The sequence below is a fragment of the Alternaria novae-zelandiae genome (assembly GCF_023758075.1).
Source record: "Alternaria novae-zelandiae strain BMP 2774 chromosome Unknown scaffold_8, whole genome shotgun sequence".
Classification (NCBI taxonomy): Eukaryota; Fungi; Ascomycota; class Dothideomycetes; order Pleosporales; family Pleosporaceae; genus Alternaria; species Alternaria novae-zelandiae.
The window spans coordinates 655,712-676,410 of NW_026056968.1; the positions used below are offsets into that span (position 1 = coordinate 655,712).

The 20,699-nt window shown below is 52.8% G+C and overlaps 6 protein-coding genes across 6 annotated transcripts; all 6 read right to left on the minus strand.

Moving 5' to 3' along the window:
- Positions 1–106: 106 nt before the first annotated feature.
- On the minus strand, positions 107–2,304 carry J4E88_004701 (uncharacterized protein; the record flags this gene model as incomplete). Its single annotated transcript, XM_049398345.1, has 4 exons — positions 107–1,441; positions 1,488–1,691; positions 1,746–2,086; positions 2,148–2,304. The coding sequence occupies 4 exons, from the start codon at positions 2,302–2,304 to the stop codon at positions 107–109; spliced, it is 2,037 nt and encodes a 678-aa protein (XP_049255906.1).
- Positions 2,305–7,446: 5,142 nt separating this feature from the next.
- On the minus strand, positions 7,447–9,181 carry J4E88_004702 (uncharacterized protein; the record flags this gene model as incomplete). Its single annotated transcript, XM_049398346.1, has 2 exons — positions 7,447–8,813; positions 8,869–9,181. The coding sequence occupies 2 exons, from the start codon at positions 9,179–9,181 to the stop codon at positions 7,447–7,449; spliced, it is 1,680 nt and encodes a 559-aa protein (XP_049255907.1).
- A 616-nt stretch (positions 9,182–9,797) lies between these two features.
- On the minus strand, positions 9,798–10,772 carry J4E88_004703 (uncharacterized protein; the record flags this gene model as incomplete). The annotated part of the gene is made up of 1 exon (XM_049398347.1): positions 9,798–10,772. One exon carries the CDS (start codon positions 10,770–10,772, stop codon positions 9,798–9,800), a length of 975 nt encoding a protein of 324 aa, XP_049255908.1.
- A 492-nt stretch (positions 10,773–11,264) lies between these two features.
- J4E88_004704 (uncharacterized protein) lies at positions 11,265–13,610 on the minus strand (the record flags this gene model as incomplete). The annotated part of the gene is made up of 3 exons (XM_049398348.1): positions 11,265–11,355; positions 11,409–13,318; positions 13,374–13,610. The coding sequence occupies 3 exons, from the start codon at positions 13,608–13,610 to the stop codon at positions 11,265–11,267; spliced, it is 2,238 nt and encodes a 745-aa protein (XP_049255909.1).
- A 1,250-nt stretch (positions 13,611–14,860) lies between these two features.
- Positions 14,861–15,967, minus strand: J4E88_004705 (uncharacterized protein; the record flags this gene model as incomplete). The annotated part of the gene is made up of 1 exon (XM_049398349.1): positions 14,861–15,967. One exon carries the CDS (start codon positions 15,965–15,967, stop codon positions 14,861–14,863), a length of 1,107 nt encoding a protein of 368 aa, XP_049255910.1.
- A 2,939-nt stretch (positions 15,968–18,906) lies between these two features.
- Positions 18,907–19,737, minus strand: J4E88_004706 (uncharacterized protein; the record flags this gene model as incomplete). Its single annotated transcript, XM_049398350.1, has 1 exon — positions 18,907–19,737. One exon carries the CDS (start codon positions 19,735–19,737, stop codon positions 18,907–18,909), a length of 831 nt encoding a protein of 276 aa, XP_049255911.1.
- Positions 19,738–20,699: the final 962 nt, after the last annotated feature.

The following is a 20,699-nucleotide window of genomic DNA, read 5'->3' on the forward strand; positions in this document are numbered from 1 at the left end:
GTACTCATAGTGTTTCGTATAGTAAGCGAGTCTTTTACCCCCAAAGCAATTTTGCAACCGAACAGGATATATTGGTGCAGAGCGCTACATACTGTAGCACCCAAGACTATCTCATCGCCCCGTTCGCTCCTGGCGTAGTAAACTCCGGCGCAGCCTTCTTGACTCCAAACCTCTTGCCTAGAATCACAAACTGACCCACCAGAATCATTTGACTCCATTTTGGCCTATCACCATCGTAAATCGCATCATGCAACAGATCCTTGCACTTGTCCCACTCCAGAAATCCAAGTGCCTCCACATTCTCCTTCGTGATCAGTCTCTGGAACAACTGGTGGACAGGGCCATCGGGTTTGTACTTCACTGGAGCAGAGAAGGGGTGTTTTTTGCGAGCGTAGAGTTCAGGCGTGATGAATGGTTTCATGGCTTCCTTGAGAATCCACTTCTCGCTGAAACTACGAGTTTGAGGGTCGTAGTGCAGCTTTACGGAGGGTGGAAGCTTCATTGCGTATTCTGTTAAGCGATGATCGAGAAAGGGCTGACGGCCTTCGACACTGTGCGCCATCTCGCAGCGATCGCCTAGTACGGTAAGTAGACCGTTTGCGAGAGATGACTTGATCCAAATGTATAGCGATGTGTGAAGCGGATGCCACTTGTTGGCCATAAGCTCGCGGGTACGGCCATCGACAGCGTTCACGGCCGTAAGGCGTTTGTCGCTCTGTCCAAACTCGTTGAAAACCCAAGGCGCAAAGAGCGGGTCACGGAGAGAAGCGGTCTGCGTAAAACCAAGGAAAGAAGTGTTGTTTACTTGGGCACGAATAGCAGCCGATGTCGCAAGCTCCTTTGGACCTGAGGTTTCTGAGCCCTCTAAGCTCTTGAATGTTGCTACGCGCTCTTCTTCCGGAAGCCCGGAATTTGGTCTTGATAGATCTGGTTCGCGAACGAAATCCGTAAGGAGCTCCCGATATCCCGCAAAGTGTTCATCTGATCCTTCTCCCGTGAGGACGACCTTGATACCTTCATCGCTGGTAAGTTTCGAAAGCAAGAACTTGCCAACAGTGCCTAGATCAGTTACTGCTGCTTCGTTGTGCCAGACTGCGTTCTCGATGTTGGCGGCGAAGTTTTCCTCGGTCATCTCGCAGTGATGCATCTTGACTCCTAGCCATTCAGCTGTGCGACGTGCGATCGGCTCTTCATCGTGTTCTTCACCGATAAACTTGACGCTAAAGCAATTGATCCGCTCTGATGCTGGAGCTGTGCCAAGCTGTGCGCCTTCAGTGTCCATCAGATGCTTGACCATGCCTGCTATTGCGCTTGAGTCGATGCCGCCGCTCAGGAATACTCCGATCGGTACATCCGCACGAAGTCGATCTCGCACAGCATCAACAAGGTGCTTTCGGACACCCTGGATCATCTCATCTTCACTTCTCGTTTCGATTTCACGCTAAGCTTGTCAGCGATGTTCATGATGCACACGCCATAGCACATACCTTGTCTTTGAAGTCGACATCCCAATACTTGTCTTGAGAGATAGTGCTGAACGATCTGCAGACGAGGTAGTGACCAGGCAGTATCTTCGAAACTCCTTGGAAGATGGTTCTTCCGTCGCACAGCCAGCCCACGTCTTTGATGCTCTGCACGTCCCACTCAGGTTTCCATCCAAAGGGAAGAAATGCTTTCATTTCGGAAGCGATCTACCCAGTGGTTGTCAGTTCGAAGTTTTTGCGACGAGTGAAGAGCGGCCATACCAGCAACTTGCCGTCCAACATTGTGTAGTACATGGGCTTGATGGCATATCGATCGCATGCGGCAATGAAGACCTGAGACTTGGAGTCATATAGACACAATGAGAACTCTCCACGCAAGTGCGGAAGGAACGATAGACCATGCTTCTTATAAAGCGCCAGTGCAATCTCAGAGTCTGACTGGCTCTTAAACTTGTAGCCTTCGGCACTAAGGCGATCCCGAATCTCTTCATAGCCGTACAGCTCGCCGTTGACTACAGCGTGAATGTCGCTGTCTGCATCGTGGAATGGCTGTTCTCCTTCTGGGTTCAAGTCGACGATCGCTAATCTGTTGTGCCCAAGAGCTAGATGATCAGGATGTTAGTCACGTGTTCTCCTCGTACCCGTAGTCACTTCTTGACGTACCCACGCGACAATCTTCGCTGATCCAATGACCATCTGCATCAGGTCCACGATGCTTGATGGTATCCAGACTCTTTTGCAATGTTTTGCTCAACTCTCCACGTTCCTTCGCTAACGGTCCATGACCCCGCAATGCGACCGCACAAGTGATGCCACACATGGTTGCGCGATCCAAGAGATCCAAAAGGAGAGAGCGTGCAGCGCTTCCCCATATCTTTTGATCCGAAGACCGGCGATACTTCCAAACATGACGTAGACACGAAAGTCGTAGCAGTGATCGTTCAATGAGGTTTGATCGTGCCTGATAAGCCCGCGTCGCTTGTTACTGGTTTGGGTGTTAGTGGATGCCCATCGCCCAGATCGCGCGGCTCCCAGCGGGATCTTCGGACTTTCAACAGCACGACCCCAGGTCTTCCACACATCTTCAGCTGTGTTATCGTGATTGTTCCGCGATTGTTCCTAAAGCCAGCGTTCGTCATCCTCCACCGGCAAACCCCGGACGTAGCGGCGGTAGTCCCATCCACGCCACGCACACTTGAGACATTGCTTTTTGTGCTCGACACTGGGGCCCGCCATGCGATCTTCCGGCTCCGATGGGCGAAATCGACAGAAAGATTCCCTTGACTCCGATCCAAGGAGGCCGTCTTCGCTGGCGACGTGGTATCTCCGCAACCCGGGACAAGCTGCCGTTGTACGCTTCCTGCAGTGACCATCGACCGCGACCAAATCTTCGCTTCGCAAACCCTTCTCAGTCAGATCCCATGAAACCACCAGTCTCTTAATCCAGGCTGGTTGCGGCTGCCAGTACCTCACCAGGGAGCGGTACTTGTTGAGCTTGAGATTGCCTTTCTGGCCGACAGGATCATGCGCAAATGTCAAGCCGCTCTCCAGAACGAAGAAAAGGCGTCTGAAATACTCGGTGATTGATCCACATAACCCGTGTCCTTCGCTACTCCTTGCTACCGGACCCGAGAATTGTATCGTCAGGCTATCGAGCCACAAGCTGAAGATGGCGTTCAAGGGTCGGAGACTCTCAAAGAACTCTCGTCGCTGGTCAGCGCAGCCATGAATTGCACGTCCAGGGATCACTAATGTCAAATGCCGAAGCGTGTGGAACTTGGCATGCATTCCAGTAGGCGTTCTCGTTGCAACAGGTAGCAAGATGCGCACCCCTAGATCGCTTTTTGGAAGGACAATTCTCTTGTAAGCCAGCAACCAGGTTTTTGTCGCACGGATCGAGACTCCTTCGCACTCGCGCTTTGCTTGTCGACACGACAGGATCAGTCCACGACATTGTTCATTGTCAACAGGCGGAAAGTCCAGAAGCTCGTACATTGAGATGCGTATTTCAGCAGGTAGTCTGAAGAGAGATGAGGACGACTGACTATTTTCGTTTCGTGCCATATTCAGTCGCTCCGCATCCAGAAATGAGTTGTGAATTGATAGGGTGCCCCAATTTATGGAGTTGCAGCGGTCATATACACCGACTCTGGAAGCTGTTGCCTAAACCCCGCACATCTGGTTGGCTGACGCATGATCTTCATGCTGCCCAGGTGCGACCTATCTCCTCTTGCAGAAAGAGGAACATGAGTGCCCAGCAAGTCTTTAGATCGTTTCAATCTCACCTGCGGTAACCACCTCGATGGGGTAGAGGTGACGCTGCTACTAGGTCGCCGGTGAGTTGATGTAGAGTGCTCGTTATGGCGCAGTAGTGAGATGGGCAGTTTGTACTCCATCCCTACAGCTAATGTGTACTCAGATATACTGAATTGGTCTAGCAGTTCCTCCGACTGTTGATGCGGCCTCCTGAGATTGATAATTTTCCAATTCAACGCCATCTATCGTGGACCGCTTTCAGAGCTGCTGATCAAACCTCAGACTGCGCTTGCTTCAGATCTAAGTGCAGCAGCAGTAGATGCCTTCACTGCTGACTGACTTCGACTGAAGGAGATCATTCCATCCCATAACGAAAGCGCAATTTCCGCGTTGCTATCGGCATTTCAAGCCCTTTGATTGGGCCTTGGAAGCATACGATATGACATGTCAGTAACGATGCTCCAGATCTACGGCCATACTGAGAGCTCTGGCAACGCTGCATTGTCCATACACGACCACCTGGGCAGGCATGAAGGGGCTGTTTTCGTCATTTCATATGACTTTTCCTCTCGACGGATGGGTGACCGGTGAAATGACGTGGCAAGCTGTTGTGTGACACGAACTAGCCCGATGAAAAGCATGTGCAGCAGGGCTTTATCACACGCTCACCTAGCTATAAGCCCGCCATCGCGCTCTAAACCAACTACATAACACTGCGGTCAATTAGCAAGTAATTTAGCTTCTCAGTACCTATATCCGCCGGCCGTCGCTAAACTTATCACAGATTTCACAATAGCCACGACAACATCCAAGATGAAAATCTCCCTCGTTCCCATCTCGGCGGCGGCAGCCTTCCTCATGTTCATACCCATAGCCTCAGCAGGCCCGATCGGATACGGCATCTGTCAGGCTGGCTGTTCTGCAGTCGTCATGGCCTGCTATGCTGCAGGAGGTGCGACTTGGGGTGCCACGCTGGGTGCGACGGCTCCTGCCACTATCGTCGCCTGTAATACTGCTTTCGGTACCTGCCAGGCTGCATGTGCGGCGGTCCTTCTAGCCCCAACACCTTGAAAGGTAATATCACTTACTCCCAAATTCGACCCAGCTAATGCTTTGTAGTCGAGCACTTGAAAGCCAGCCGACGATCATTCGCAAACACGGTCAAGATCGGGTCTGGTTTAGATTTGTAATTATCTCGAACAAGTACACGGCTACCAAAAAGGGATAAGCGATCACGAACAGAGCGGCTGTCAAGAAATGGGACATGGTCACGGAAAGGTCGTAATGAACGTGGTAGTAGGACAGATGACTGTCCTCAAACGCTAAATATAGCTGCCATCACATAAACTCTCTGCACAGCTTTGATACCTGATCTACGAGCCATTGTGTAGTCTTTTCTGAGGTCAAGAGATATTTTCCTTACTGATCGACGGGTAATCATCGGCTCAACAGACTCATAAATTTGACCGCGAACGGGGACAGCATGCTCATGACGGCATTGTACACTAAACATGCTACAACGGATACCATGCACAAGCCGGCGGCCAGATATAACAGCATTAATCCTAGATAAAAGAGTCCCAACATTGTATCATCTATCCATGAGAAATCCTGCCATTCGCAAGCTACGAGTGAGCGGTCCGTATCATAGTACTGTGCCGTTGTAGACATGTATTCTGATGCTACTCTTGGAAGACGGAAAATCGATAGGAACCAGTTTGTTTCGCACCAAGCGAGCTCTTCACCAGCCTTGTGCAACTTGACGTAAAACGACGTGGGAAGACGTACGTAGCGGCTCTCGAACTTTTGCGCAATGCGCTGGCAAATCGAGGTGAATGCCGCAATGTCGGTGTCTCGCTGTCCGCATGGCTCGTATACGATATCGACTCTTGAGGCGCGCAACTCCTCCCACCACGACAGGTTTAGAGAGTCAAAATCCTGAATTGGCTGTGCGACCTTGTTTCGGATGACCATCTTCAGTTGCTGCATATCCAGAACACTGACGGATAAGGCGTAGTTTGGATTTTCACGCCGAACCAGGAGACATGAGAGTCTCAAGGCTTCATAGTCAATTTCTTGTTTGACGACTTGACAAGTTTGGCGAAGGCCGACGAAAGGGCGTTTGCGCAGAAGACGGAAAGGGTTTTCATGATCGTTCGTAGGTAGGAAATATGCGTATACCATGACGCGCAATTCTGGTGGTAACGCTAGGAACGGAAAATAAGCTATTTGGACAATAGCTGTCATATGTTTTGACGTTGAGCAAGCTGAGACGTGTAGCTTTTTGTGATGCGTTTTGAAAGGCGGCGGGGCTGTACACACTGCGCAGGCAGCAATGCCAGGGTTAATAAGCGCATAGAAAAGCAGGCAAACACCCGCATATCCTTTGCCTTACGCACATTGGATGCACCTATGTGCAAGCAGTTTGAGCTCCTGACGCATTGCTGCATACGCTCATGATTACGACTGAATTTTGGGCTGAAAGTCGACCCTCGAGACAGTAATATGAAACACCAGAAATGTAACATTGTGTACGATAACACCCCTACAGCGGGAACAGCTCCCATCCACCAACAACGAAGGCCGCAGCGAGCGCTGGCTGAATTGGCACACCTGTTGCGAACGCCGCGTTAGACGTGGTAGACGATTCGGAAGTAGTTGGAGTCGCAGTAGCCACGCTTTGCGCAGAAGACAAGCTCGCCACCGCACTGGACATGCTTGTTGCCATAGGCCCATCAGGCTTGATGGCACATGGGTTCCCATCTCCCCACTGTAGCTGATCCAGCGAACACAATTCGGACTCATTTGCGTCGATCATAGCGAAAGTGCCCAGTTGCGCACAATTGCCTGTAACATTCCCGAAGGTAGTTGGGTCGGGCGCCTTCCACTCGTTAGGCCACGCTGGAAGAAGCGTAAAGAGAAGTTTAGTGTCATGCGAAACACCTATGTCAGGCCGAGGGTGGTCGCATCCTTCATTCACGTCACCCCACAGGATGTACCACCTCAATGAGTAGGCATTTCCTCCATACTTCGGTCCATGGACCCAATCCCTAGGATTCGTGTGGTTGACAAGGATATATGGCGATCCATCAGACGTTGTAAACGTGGATGCATTATCTGAGGTAAAGCCTATCGACCATTGATCCTCTATGACACCTCCTGGTATTGGTTCGTCGAGGGTGTGGTACGGCATGATATCCCATGCGAAAGTGAAGGGGCCAAGCTCAGCAGCCGCGGTCAAATTCTGGAATGCGAACACGATGGGTAACGATGAGGTAAAGTCGTACGTTTCATTTTCGCGAGGAAATATGACGTCGATTTCGACAGCTGGAAGGTTTGATGTTGGTGCTGAGGTTTGCGATGATGATGCGGGCGTGGAGGGCGCGACAGCCGTTGCCGCGGTCTGGGCAAAGGCTGATCGGCAGGCAGCCAAGGCTGCGACTAAACACCAAGAACAACGGGCCATCTTCAGGGAAGATTTTGGGAGCAGCTTTGAAGGACGCAGACGACAGCGTCGCTCAATGAATGTATTGATACAAAAGTGAGTTGCACCTCATGCCCAGGGGCCAGAATCCTTTGCAATCTTAACCTGCCGCGCTCCCTTCTCAGGCGCCCAGCTGGCCGGTCACCATTAGTGTTGATCTCTCCTTTTGTGGAAAATCCCCAATCGTCCTCTAACGACACCGAGTTCATCTAGTACTAAAGCTTAAAAAGAGTAGAACTCCACCTCAGCGATACCTGTTCTGGCCGGAATTGTTATAGCGATGGGGAATCCTCCATAGTCAGGATCCTCATTCGGCATCATCGCGTTGGCTCCACTCCTCGTCTCATCGCCACCTAAGGTCCTCAGTGTCCGTAACTTTCCTGTCGCTATGTCTTCCACGACCTTTTCTTCGTTCTTCAGAATGCCGTTAAACTTCGTGTCAGCCCTAGTCGATTGACCCATCACTTGAAAGCCCCAACCAATAAGCAAAAAGCGTGCTCCGCCACGATAAATGACCATGCCGCTACCGGTCCCGGGCTTGCCAAAAACGAAAGAACGCTCAATAGTGATATCCCAATCGCCAAAACGCTGCTTGATGGGTTTCGACGAATCTTTGTCGCCGGTGAATTCGTCAAAACAAAAACCCACCGACGAACCTGGGTTACGTTGCGCTTCCAGTACGATTTGAGAGACTTGTGATAACAGCCCATAGTGCTTTGTGTAAGGATTAATTTCCGGCTCCAAAGTATCGATGCCAAAGGGACTGGCTAACAGAGCCTGGAATGTTCCGTAAGCTATCCAGATGCGCCGAACCCCGTATTCATCTCGTCGCTGCTCCGGAATGAACAGAGTATTTCCACGATGTCGGTACTTGCCGCATAAGCTAGTGTACTCATTAAGGTAGATATCGGGCGCGATGAATCCGAGGTCAGGTGCGAATTGCAGCCAAATATCGAGGACATTGACTGTGCCGCCACCTGACGGATAATCTCCTGGATGACCGCCACCACCAACTACAATGGGGGTATCGTTATCGGCATCATCTCCCGCATAGTTCTGCCATACATTCGTGTATAGCGGAATGGGATACTCCGCTTTTCCAGCTGCTGCTACGCGGTTCACGTAGTGTGCATAATGATATGCCATGAAGAGCTCGTCAGTCCTGCTACTGACGCCGAACACTTCTTCCCAAGTGCCAGATTGTGGCTTCGATCGTGCGACAAAGGTCTTGAGATTGGCTTTTAGATCGGGGTGTAGTTGATCGTAATCGCGGCTCAAGAATTGGAGAAGTTCTGCGGGCACTGGTTCGGAGAAGACTCTGTCGGCCTCGACACTTCCGTCGCGACTGTCAAACAACAGGCCGACTTCGTTTTCGACTTGCACCATTAACACAGTACCATGTTTCTCGTCTACCTCTTTGAGGTGACGAAGCAACTTTTGGAATGCTTTCGCGTCTGCTTCAACGTTTTCCTCGTGGAAAAGAGACAGCACATCCGCAACTTCAATCACACCTCCCGCCTTTCGAAGTTCGGCGCGAGGGAAGCGTTTGGGATTCGTCTTCACCCATGATGGGGTATACGTTGACCTGCCTAGTCATGCACGTGTCAGGGTGTGGGAACAGGCTGCAAGGACATACCAACATACCATTTTTGAAAGATCCGAACCATAACAAGATCAAGTGCAAGCCGTGTTCTCGAGCGCCCAGTATAACTTTGTCCAGCTCTTCAAAGTCGAACTCGCCCTCTTCAGGCTCGATCATCTCCCAACTGACAGAGCCAAGTAGAGTATTGACATTGGTTGCGACCATCTTGGGCCAGATCTCGCTCATGTATTCGGCAGACGAAAGCGACGAGTTTTGCAATTCTCCGCCCAACATAAGGTATGGTTTGCCATCAACAATGAGTTGCTTGGTGTTTCCATAATGTCGGAGGTGTGGAATGGTTGAATTGGAAGTCATGATGGATTAAGAAGGCCCAAAGGGTCCGCAAGCATGTGCAATGTCTGGAAACGAAGATACGTCGTGCATCGCCAGCACCCAGAGATTCAGGTTCATCGTACAGCACGTGGAGTCTTGCGGGGCCGCTCCAGCGGGGTAGTACCTACCGAACATAGGAGTAGGACATTTACCGGTGCTAGAAGGTGACGAGATCGGAGCGTGCTTGATAGGTGCCGACGCTAAGACGTATTAGGTTAATACTGTGCCTCTCCCCTCATCTCACCTTACGCGTCACCAAAGTGCAAGAGCAACCGGACTGTCAAAGTTGCGAGCCGCATATCAATTGCCAGTGCTCTTGTCGTTTGGTTCACCTCTTAGGAACTCTGCCAGCTGTCGAAGAGATGCCTGAAGACATCCACACCCACGTCAGGAGCCCCTCTATGCTGCTGTTACTATGAGCATCTCCTTGTCGTCTACTACTTGAAATCCACTCCCTCCAGAAACTCCTCGAAGCTACCAAACCTGTCCCACCCACCTACCTTATCGACGACCTGCTTACTCCATGCCACACCCTCTGCTTCTATGTATGTCTCTAACTAAACAACTACGCCGTTCCATAACCAGCAAGAGGTACCTCTCAAGTAGCCTGTCCAGACGCGCCTGGCCCTCTTCCTCCACTCTGCTTATCATCCGGTTCATCCTTGCGCTTGGGAGGATTGGAGTCACCCCCAGGTTTACCCTCCAGCTGGGACGTCACAGCCTTAGGATCGACGTTCTCGGGCTTAGAAGCCGGCTCGACGTAGAACTGATCCGTATCCTCAAAGCTGCCAGGGTCGTAGACAGCGGCGCTTCCATCATCGTCGCGAGGAGACGACTGATCTGGAACGCTGCTGTGGAAGTTGTCGCTGCCAAAAGGTGTGTAACCGCCCGTTCCCACAGCCGCTCTTCCAGTAGCTGGATTCATGTATGGGATGGGGTATTGTCCAGCATATAACCCCCGCGTCCCCGTGCCGTTGGGAGGAAATCCCTCATGAGCCCGAAATTGATAAGTTGTCGGGCGCCTGTTGAACCTGTTCCTCTCCCTCTCTTCCATCGGCCCAGAGTTTCTACCCGCGGCAATCCATGCCCTTCTCTCCAAGTTCGCTCTCTCCCTCTCCACGTCTTCTGGCCTCGTTGCAAAACTAGACGATATCGCATTGGAACGAGTGCGATTCATGCTAGGGTCAAGGGAACTCTCAATTCTCTCCAACGGACGGCCAACCCCCTGCGTGTAAGGCGTGTTTCCAGAGGTGTCCGAGTTTGTATGACCACGCGCCCTGCGTCGGCGGTTGAAATCGCGGATTTCGGCAGCTCTGCGCTCGAGGCGAGATGGCGTTGTTTCTGCAGTGTTGGCCGTGTCTTGTCCTTGGTCGTGGCCAGTCAAAGGTGGTTCTTCTGAGATTGTGTTCATTCGAGCAGCCCGACCAGGGCCGCCTCCTCGACCACGTTCTCCTCCCTGTCGAGGTGCGAAATCAGATCGCTCTTCGCCATCGTCGACAGCATCGTTGTCTTCTGGTCGTCTGGGTGGGAGGCCATCACTGCCGTCCTGCCGATTGCTTTGTGTTCGATCCATTTGATGAGGAGAAGGCTGAGCTATTCGCGGTGCTTCTAGAGGTCTTTCATGCGGGATTTCCCAGATATACTTATACTCATAGTTCTGTAGCAATAGGTACCAATCAGTTTGTCGTTGGCGCGCTCAAAGCGGCTAGTGGGTAGTGAAGTAGTCTTATTTGTGGGCATAGAGGGAAACACCAAATACTGGTCTTTGTATGCGCAAAGTATGGTCTCAAGCGAAACACAGCTATTGTTTGTCGTAAGAGATGCGTCAGTTTCGAAGACGTTGCAGTACCGCATGATGATCGAGCTCATGAAAAGACGATATTATCATGGTAAGTATTGTGATAACACTGGAGTCATGTCGCAAATTAGTTTGTATGCTCCTTGCAAGTACAGGAGCTTGATCGTTGTATTAGTATTATCGAGTTGGTGTATGCAACTCCGCCCACCCGCAACTATTCTCACCCCCAAAGTTACCAACTGTAGAGTTGGATCCGTGGAAACTAATTTAGAGCACTGCATCATCGCCAAAGTGCTTCGCATACATTCCCAGCGCCTTGATCGGGAAGATGAACTTGTAGTTCGGATAGGAAATCATACTGTTCTTATGTTAGCCACCATTCATCATCAATCAATTAGTACGTGAACTTACCAAGACTTATTGAACACTCCCTCAATAGCCTCCTGCAGCCACTCTCCGTTGGCTTGCTGCCTCTGCATGATGAGCTTGACAGCTCTCTCGAGCGGCTCCTTGTGTGGAAACCCGCCTTCAATCATTGCGATGACTACCCAAGCAGTCTGCACAACCTGACTGCGCGGATGCTGCTGCCAGACACCGGTCTCACAGCTCTTGTACGTCTCGCCCCAGCCTCCATCTTCCATTTGCTTGTCGAGGAAGAACTGACACGCCCTTCTCACACGTTCAGAGTTGCTGTACTGCTCTCCAGAGCACTTGAGTGACTCAAGAGCAAACATGCCGGCATAGGTAAAACAGATACCCCAGCTGCCGTACCAAGATCCATCTGGGCGTTGGGCGGCGCGAATGTATGCCACCGCGCGATCGCGGAAGGCAGAGATTTCGGCGGCACGGTAATCGGGGTAATGATGTTGGAACATGTCGAGGGCGGTCACGACAGCGGTTGTGCATTCAGGGTAGTCATACTCGATCATGATGTTGCCGAAGACTTCTGCTGCGTTGAGATGTTCAAGGAGTACGCTACCCCGTGTCGGCTCATAAGAAGCACAGCCACCAGAAGCGTTCTGCATAGTCAGCAGGACGTCGATGGCATCTTTCACGCGGCGTTCGTTAATAAGTTCAGGGAATGCGTTATCCCTCTGGAGGATAAGTGTGCTCTTGAGACCCTCGGATGTACAGTCGCTGACTGTGTAGCCCTGCTTTCGTGTACTGAAGCCCCAGGCACCTTTGCGTTGTTGACGGTAGCATGCATGTTGGTCTCTGGTTTCCTCAAGAATCTGCTGGTCTTCTAGGAACTCAAGACTCTTCGTGAGCATATGCTTCCATTTCGTATCCTTTGACCAGCCGCAAGAGTCAACAGCTTGGATAAGGAACGCGGTGTCCCACGTCTGTACACCGTTTGTACCGTTCATAAGCATGCCTTCATCCTTTACCCAGAGGAACTCCGGAAGTGTCTTGAGATGCTCGCGAACAGCATGGGACTTGGGTCCTTCTTTGATATAAGCAGCCAACATGTTCATGGGACCGTTGACAGGACCCAGATTGGCGAAGTCGGTGTTCTCATCCTCGGCTTCGATCAGCCACCATACATGCTCTTCAGCGCGCTTCACCATCCAAGTGGGCCTGATGTATGGGAACCATATAGCGGCCATGAACCAAAAGAGGACCTTGAGCATCCAAGATTTCGCATGGTAGTTGTCCGTCGGGGCAATGGTATTCCGCCGTGCGCCAAAGTTGATGTTCTCAAATGGCTCCATCAACAGTTCGGCCCGCAGTTGACGTGTAAGGTCATTAAGCGGGTATGACCACTTCTTGGAGTAGACGTAGGACATGGGCAGAAAGACCTGTCGCATATGTATCCACCACCTCCACGGCGCGATAGGGACCCAGTCTGGCAGCAGCCACAGCTCAGGTGGACAGGGGTTGACAACGTCCCATTCCGTCACACCCAACACGCTCAACCAGAACTTTGCCCAATGCGGACCGTTGAGCGCGCCACCTAGCTTCCAAAGTGTGTCCCGCGCCTTCCGCATTCTGGGGTCTTCTGCGTCGACGCCAAGCAGCCTGAGGACGGTATAGTTCATTGCCGTACCAAACACGGTACTCTCTCCCTCGATATGTAGCCCCCAGCCGCCGTCTTCTGGATTCGCGCGGGCAAAGAGGTAGTTCTTGATCTCGATCGCATGCGACGCTGGTATCGGTGTCTCGGTGACATACCAAGTGACTACGAGGCCGGGGAGGAGGAACATGGGACCGCCGTATTCGCAAGCCCAGTTGCCAGGTGGGAGTTGGAGTTGGGAGAAGAACGTGAGGCCATTGTGCGCAGCTTCAAGGGGGGTCTTTGCGGATGCAAGGGCTGGTTGTTCCTGAGGTCCACGTCAGTTACTGGTGTCTGCACGGTTAGAAGAGGTGCACACGCACCGTGTCGAGGCCTAGGAAGTACTTGTCCGCTGTACTCTGCGGCCACGACTTCATTTCCTCGTCGCTTTGCAGATAGTGCCATGTCTGACATCCTCGGTCGTCCTTGAGCCTCCATCTTGTGTAATCTGTCTTTTCATCTCCCTCGTGGCTCTTGGTCACGCCCACCGCGTCGTTCAGTATCTTCTGGCTTGCGCTGCGCTTTGCTGCGCCGTTAGTCGTGCCATTAACGTGCGACATCCTGGATTCCAGTCTGCGAAGTCTTCAATGTTGTCGCCCCTCCACTCGTACCGGGAAGGCGTGATGGGGGTGACATGGCCTCGTGCTGGGGTCGAGCACTCCGGGTCGGACGTCTTGGCAAGCATGCATGAGTAGAGGCAAGCGCGGTCTTGCTAATCAACCTTGGGACGTGAAAGAGAGTGGATGTGCAGCGCAGATCAACTTTATCCTCATGAACTAGTAGACATTTGCATTCAGACTGTCTGAATGCGATGCGTAGTTCGCATTCGCAAACTTTCTGCTTCAACAATTCCATAGACCCTGAACGCGGGTCCTCACATCCCTGCCACGTCCATAGTCCAAACTTTGAAGCCACTGCAAAGACGCATGGCAACGACTTTCCCAGCATCCCCTACTTCTTCGAAACTCGCGCGCGCTCCCGATCTACCATCTTCCCTATCACACATGCAGCCACTTGCTTGCCCTTTGTCGCCCCTGACTCGAAAGCCGCACAGCAGTCTTGGCAGGCACTCCCGCGGCGAAGCGCGCGATCGACAAAAAGCTGACCACTCGGCTCACGCAAGGCTTACATTCCCGCCCCCTTTCAAAGTTTCGTGCGCAATGTGACGCACAGGTCGCCAATCGTCGCATCGCGGGATGAGGGAGGATCCGAGGCCGAAGTTCTGCATCGACGATGAGCTTGATGGAGCCATGACTTCATTGATCGCATACGTGGACTTGCGTCTGAGAGGCATACATGCTAGAGGGAAATGAAGATCAGCATGAGTGACGAAATCGCGAGGTGATGTAGAGGCGATGTAGGCATGGGACCATTGTGAACTCGGGGATGAACGATTACTCGTGCTTGTATTCAATGCTCGCATTCAGCTGGCGGCGGGTATGATGTGGTACTTATTTACAGATACTACATGTCGAGTATCGAACGAGCGAGAGCCTCCAGGGCAATCGCTCTGCACGCTCAAGACTGAGGAATCCGCCAAGAAAAAAAAGAGACATGAGCAACATAGGGAAAAAATGCATGTGCCATACAAACAAGAAAACACCGTGTAGTTGCTCTTGGAAACGTGCCATAGACAAGGCCGTGAAATGCTAAACATGCTTCGAGAGGTAAAAAGAGAAAGCGGTGAATCGTGGTCTTGTGTATGTGGTAATCGTGTGCTGTGGTGCTAGTGGCAAAATAAAATCGTTGTTTCGGGTATCGCAGAAAAGGTAACCTCTCATCCATACGCGCTTGTTGGGTATGCGTGATTTCAATCGCTAAGATCGGGGTTTGCGACGAAGAGCCTCGTCCCCATGGTCATGGTCCGCTCGTCCACACTGCCTCTTCGAACCAGGTCATCCTTACTGCCCTTCTTATCTGTCGCAGCGGGTGGCTTCAACATTCCAGGCGCTGGCATTTGCCCCACGTCGCCAAAGTTGCGTTCCCCACTACTGCCACTGCCTGTGCTTGTGTTGGTCTTGGTATGTTGGAAGTAGCTGTTGTCGTTGGGCGCGTTGACATCGTATTCGGCTGGTGAAGGGGTTGGCTCTTCTTTGAGGTCGGCGAGCTCGCCGTCCGGGGATGAGTTTAGTGGGGGAGTGCTGTTAGAGGATATGCGGCCGGTGGGGTTGGCGTAGGACATGCGTCGTCCTGAACCGAGCGAGGAACGGCCTGAACCTGTGCGGTGGTGGTACTGGCCATTCTTGACTGAGCCTGCGTCTTCGTCGTCGCCCTCGTCCACCTCGGAAGCACTGAGGCGCATAGGAACACCAGAGCCTGCATACGTGACAGGTGCATATAGCGATGCTTTTGGCAGACCGTGGTGACGCCCAATCTTGGACCGCACACCGCCGGTCATGCTTGATCCTCCTGAAGCACTTCGCGGGGGGATGTGGTGGGGTCCGCCTGCTACCTCCATGTTTGCCCGCATCTTAGCCTGCCGTTGCTGTGCAAGCATGCGGGGGTCCTCGTATTGGGCCCGGTCACACCACACAGTAGCCTTTTGTTTCCGCATGAGTGCAACGTACGAGGTGGGCGAGTTGCCGCCGGAGCGGGTGGACGAGGAGCGACGGAGGGCGCCACTGTTGGAGCGGTTCGGCGTGCCAGTGGTAGAGCTCGTTGACGAGGTCGGGGTTCGGCGGAGACTGCTCTGGTACTGGGTAGGGTATTGCGAGTTCATGGTGCTTGCGGTGGGTGACTGGGCGGGGAAGATGCCTGAGCTCGTAGTGCGCGTTCGTGAATGTCCTAGTTGGCCGTCGTTGTGGTATTGGTGTTGCGGGGGTCGCACCGATATGCCGGGGTTTGCTATGGGTTTACGGCGGAGAGGAACAGCCCCGTAGGCAGAGGTTTGCGGGGGTTGCGCCATGACAGCCTGCATGATGAATGGCTCTGCTTTCTTCGCGTCACGACTCACGGAGTGAAACACAGATCAGCGCGCTGACGTCGGACCGACAGCGTTAAAGAACAGACAATGACGTTCTTTTGGGGCAAACTAGCAAATTGTTGGCTGGTAGTGAAGGGGGGTCGGTGGTGAAGCTGTGCTGCGGCGTTGCGACTGATGCAATGCACTGACTCCCACTGCTTCCGGATATGGGCTGATGTAAGGCAATGGCCACAGGAATTGGTGATGCTGATGATATGCGGACGGCACACGGAGCAAGCGAAAGCGGCAACGGCGGCAGGGCAGTCGAGGCCCGGCGGGAGGAGTCGAGATTGGAGGGATGATGTGCGAAGATTTGTGGTGCTCTGGCAGGCGTGTCGAGTCGTGGGCGGAAAGGGTCCTTAATAGCAATGGTCCAGTCCAGCCAGAGACGCTAGAAAAGCTTACTCTAAAGAAAGAACAGGTCAACACGCGCGGTTTGAGAGGTAGGGAAGACGGGTAGACGCCAGCTGGGCTGCGAGGATCAAGCGTAGCACCTGCATGGCGTCGAGGCGCGCGAATTGCTGACTTACAGATGGATGCGGCGGCGAGGTCGCGAACTAGCCCACCCGAGAGTGCAGCAGCGGCACACGCAGCTTTTGAATAGGGAAGTACAAAAAGAAACGTCGGGCACTGTGGGCAGGCCGGTGGGGAACAAAGGGAAGGGCGCGTGTATGGAGCAGTCAGACTGATGGCAGCAGAATCGGGACGAGTGCGCCCGCAAGAGGAAGCGGCCGTGTCTTGTATCTTAGTATCTTGGGTACTCTCCGTGCTTGCCGTTGAGGGCGATCGCGCTAGAAATGGGTGAGCCGACGCCTGGGAACCACGTCTCCACCGCGCAAGTGTCAATGACGAAAGGCCTCCTCTGCAGCGTCGCCATGGCGCTTTGCTACTATGCCATCTCCCACGCGCGATCCAGCACGTCCATAGTAGGCTCAAATAACGCCACAAAACCTGAATCCGTCGCGCGCGAGAGGCCCCTCAAGTCAAAACAGCCGCCCCAGCCAGGCGGAGTCGCGTCCGTATACGGCTCCCGACTACTACCTTGAGCCTTGCACCCCGAGCATCCCGGCTGCGCTGCTGCATACATGTCGCCAACTTCACGAATCCCGCGCGCTGCCGAGCTGCTCCTCTCCGCGTCGAATCATCGGCAAACGTGGCTCGAGCATCGCGGCCTGCAGGCCCCAGTTAGCTGTGCATGATCGCCTCTGGTTGCATCCCGCCTTTCTTTTTGAACCTCACTTTTTACGAGCTGCGAGTGCGACGTCTGACACATCGCTCGTGACACCGGCTATAGTGTTTCATCCTCTGGCAAGCGTGCCCTGTGCCGCCATCTTGCCTCTGAAGCCATGACCGCGAGCACTGTCTAATTGTCGCCCGCACCCGTCGCCAGCAGACTGCCGGGGCCATCATCGCGAGACCTCACCCCAGCGCACATCTGACCGGGATACAACCAAGGCCCTGATACCGTTTCATCTAACGTGATGTGTTGAACAGCCCGCTCGCAGGCCTTGCTCGTCCGCTACTTTTGTCTATACTATATCCCAGAGTGGGGTTGCATGCACATCGATGCACCTTCAGCCGTTCCCCGCTCTCTAGCACTGCGCGCTCAACCATGGGACATGCTGCAACGCCAGCCGAGCTCCTCCAGATCGTGATCTTTGCGACTATCCGAAAAATGTTGAGGCTCTTTTTTCGCATCACCACCATCGCCGTCTTCGGTCAATTCTGCCCGGCAGATCCGCTTCGGCCTTCGCCGAGAATCTTCTAGTAATAGGCATTGCCACCTCCTGACCGTCATCGTCAATACCAGCCTGCGTCTCTGATGATACCCATCAATAATCACTTTCTGTGGAGATACGAGCTTTTCGGTGGGTATTCATAGAAGGAAAATTGGAGAACAGCCCGTACAAAGCGCAAGTGTACCAGACTCTGCGTTTGTGGCGTAGCATCGCGTAGCGGCATCCTTGAGCGACATCGTGCTGCGAACGCCGCCACGGAAAAGGACCCTGAAGAGCTGAATTGTAGATCATTGCTTGATTGTGCCCTCGGGTCTTTGTCACCCCGCGTTCGGTCGTATGTCGTTATCGCCAACCTCAACTCTCCGAACAGATGTCGTGCGTTGTCGACCTTGCCTCAGCTTCGATGAGGCTTTTGTTCCGGCTGTCATTGTGATGTTGCACGCCTAATAGGCCGACGACCCGCTACCAAGCATCTTCAATCCGGAGGCGCAAAGTCCAATACATTGACGGCACATGATTCGTATCTACCCACCTTTTCTACACACCATCACAGTCCACAATGCCAGTAAAACCCAAGCCTTTGGTTTGGAGGGTTACACAACGTCCGCAGATCTCTCACCTGCATGCCAGATCGCACACCATCATTTTCACGCTCATTTTCTTTAGCGGCTTGTGTACGAGTAATGCCCCTTGGCCACAACAGCACGAACGCAGCACAAGGCTCGGTTTCTGCCGTGCTGACGAGAATCGCACCTGCATCGTGCTACGACGACTGGGTGTCGTATCTCCAGACGGGGTAATTGTTATCGTGAAGGCTACTTTGGGCAATAGGCTTGCGCTCGGGAGGCAGCTGGTCCGGCATTTGGGCCTTAGTGTCGGTCTTGTGCCGCTGTCATCGGTACGATAACTCGTGGTCCTTGGTGTGATGAACATTGCCGACTGCATGAGGGGTCCTCCGATATCTCAGACAACAGCATCGTACGACCAAAATTGTGCATGCACAAGTCGTGCATTCTCGGAGTACATGGGTATCGAATGAGGTGGGGCATCGAATGAGATGGAGCTTGCATAGCTCGTCCGGAGATAACATTGTACATGCGCCTCGGTTCTCCCTATCGTGACCCCACTAGATTATATACTATCGCTCGCTCAGATCTAGTAGACGTAGGGAATCAGCTGGTACGGAGTCTTCTGCTTGAAGTCCTCCCATTGCGCACCATAGCGCTTCTCGCAATACTCGTTAAGTATCGGGATTGCCCGCTGTGTGAAATCCCACGCGAAGAAGGCTCCTACTAACGCACCCAACGTGTATCCTCCTCCGACCATGGCATAACCCGCTCGCCAGATTGTGTAGCCACCGTAGTTGATGTGGCGTGCGAAGCTCCAAAGACCTCCCGTGTAAGCTTTGCCTTTGTTGTTGGGGTCCGCCTTGAAGCGCTTGCGTTGTATTTCTGCGACAAGTTCCGTCACGATGCCTACGACGTATAGCGAGCTGCCGACGAGGAGCGCGGGTTGTGGGAAGGTGGCTTCGGTCGAGGCGGAGGTAGCTGATGTGAGGAAGGCGTAGGTACTCAGACTATTAAAGACAGCGTTGAACAGACCCACGGCGATGGCGCCTTTGACTGGCATTGGCTCTCCGGAAAGTGCTGCTACCCAGATGTTCTGCTTCACAGCTGCGCCAACCGCCATTCCGAGCAATACCAATCGGTATGGTGACAGGCCCAAGCCATCGATCAGAGATATGCCTGTATGCGTTGGCAGTCCGGGAGGTAGTGTTCGCAGTCCTACGCGATGTAGGACAGATGTGCCGAGGCCATGCGCGAGGATTGAATATTGAAGGACAGGCTCGATGCCGCGTAGGAGGAAGAAGGTCACTTTGCCAGCTGGTGTGGGTGTGTAATCGCCGCGTGCAATCAAATCCTTCTTCTTCGATTCTTCTGATCGAGGATCGTTCGGGTTGCCTTTCTGGCCTTGGCCTGGCGCCATTGTGCCAATTGTCTACGTAGTACTGTCAACGTTAGTACTGTCGTCGCAAGGCCGGCTACAGCGGGGTTACCTGGCTACTGCTGTGTCCAGCTCGAAGACTTGAAGTGCAATTGACGGTAATTCTGTAGTCCAACACCGCCAAATAAATATATGCTGTCTCCTCGGCCAGTTGAAGCGCGCTCGGTCACTCGAAAGCGCGAGCTGATCAATATCTGATGGAGGATCAAACGACGGGCGGGTCATGACGTATACGCTAACCGCTTGCTCGGGCCCATTGAATGCCGTCTGTGAGAACAGGAACCTGCTCAACCTCACGTTCTAAAATTCTGCTGTTAAATGTATGCTCGCCATAGTTATATGAATTGATGACATAGTCGGAAGATAGCTCGTCGGCAGCTCGAAGCAGATGGGCCGAATTCCCTCGCTGTCCGAATACAGCCTAGAATGCGCGTGTTCCCGTGATGATTTACATTAGCGCGTTAGGAAGCGCGTGCGCGTCCAAGAGCCCCTCTTTCCATTCATCGTGACTTTGTTGGGACGCGACCAAGCCTTCTATTGATCCGCATCATCAATTTACTTATGTTCTTCTTATAGACCTAAAGACGCCATTGTTGAATTCCTCGATTTGCATCTAATAACAAACCCCAAGTGCCCCTTCGACGTCAAAGGCTCGGCAACGTTCTTGCGACTATGATGAGGATATTGAGGCCTCAAACGTGCGCATCGACCAATTGTCCGCCTGCTCTGCGTACACCGACGGTATTCCGCACAACTCTATCGAGCCTTTTCACGCTCGAACATTGATACCTTTATATCATAGATTGGCGGCACCGTTCACGATATCCACCAGGTGCTGTTGGACGCAGGCACAGCACTTGCTACTGCCTTTGGCATGTCGCATACTCAGTTCAAGCATAAACAGCCCTAGCAGGCCCAGCACGATACGATAATCCCCGGTTTAC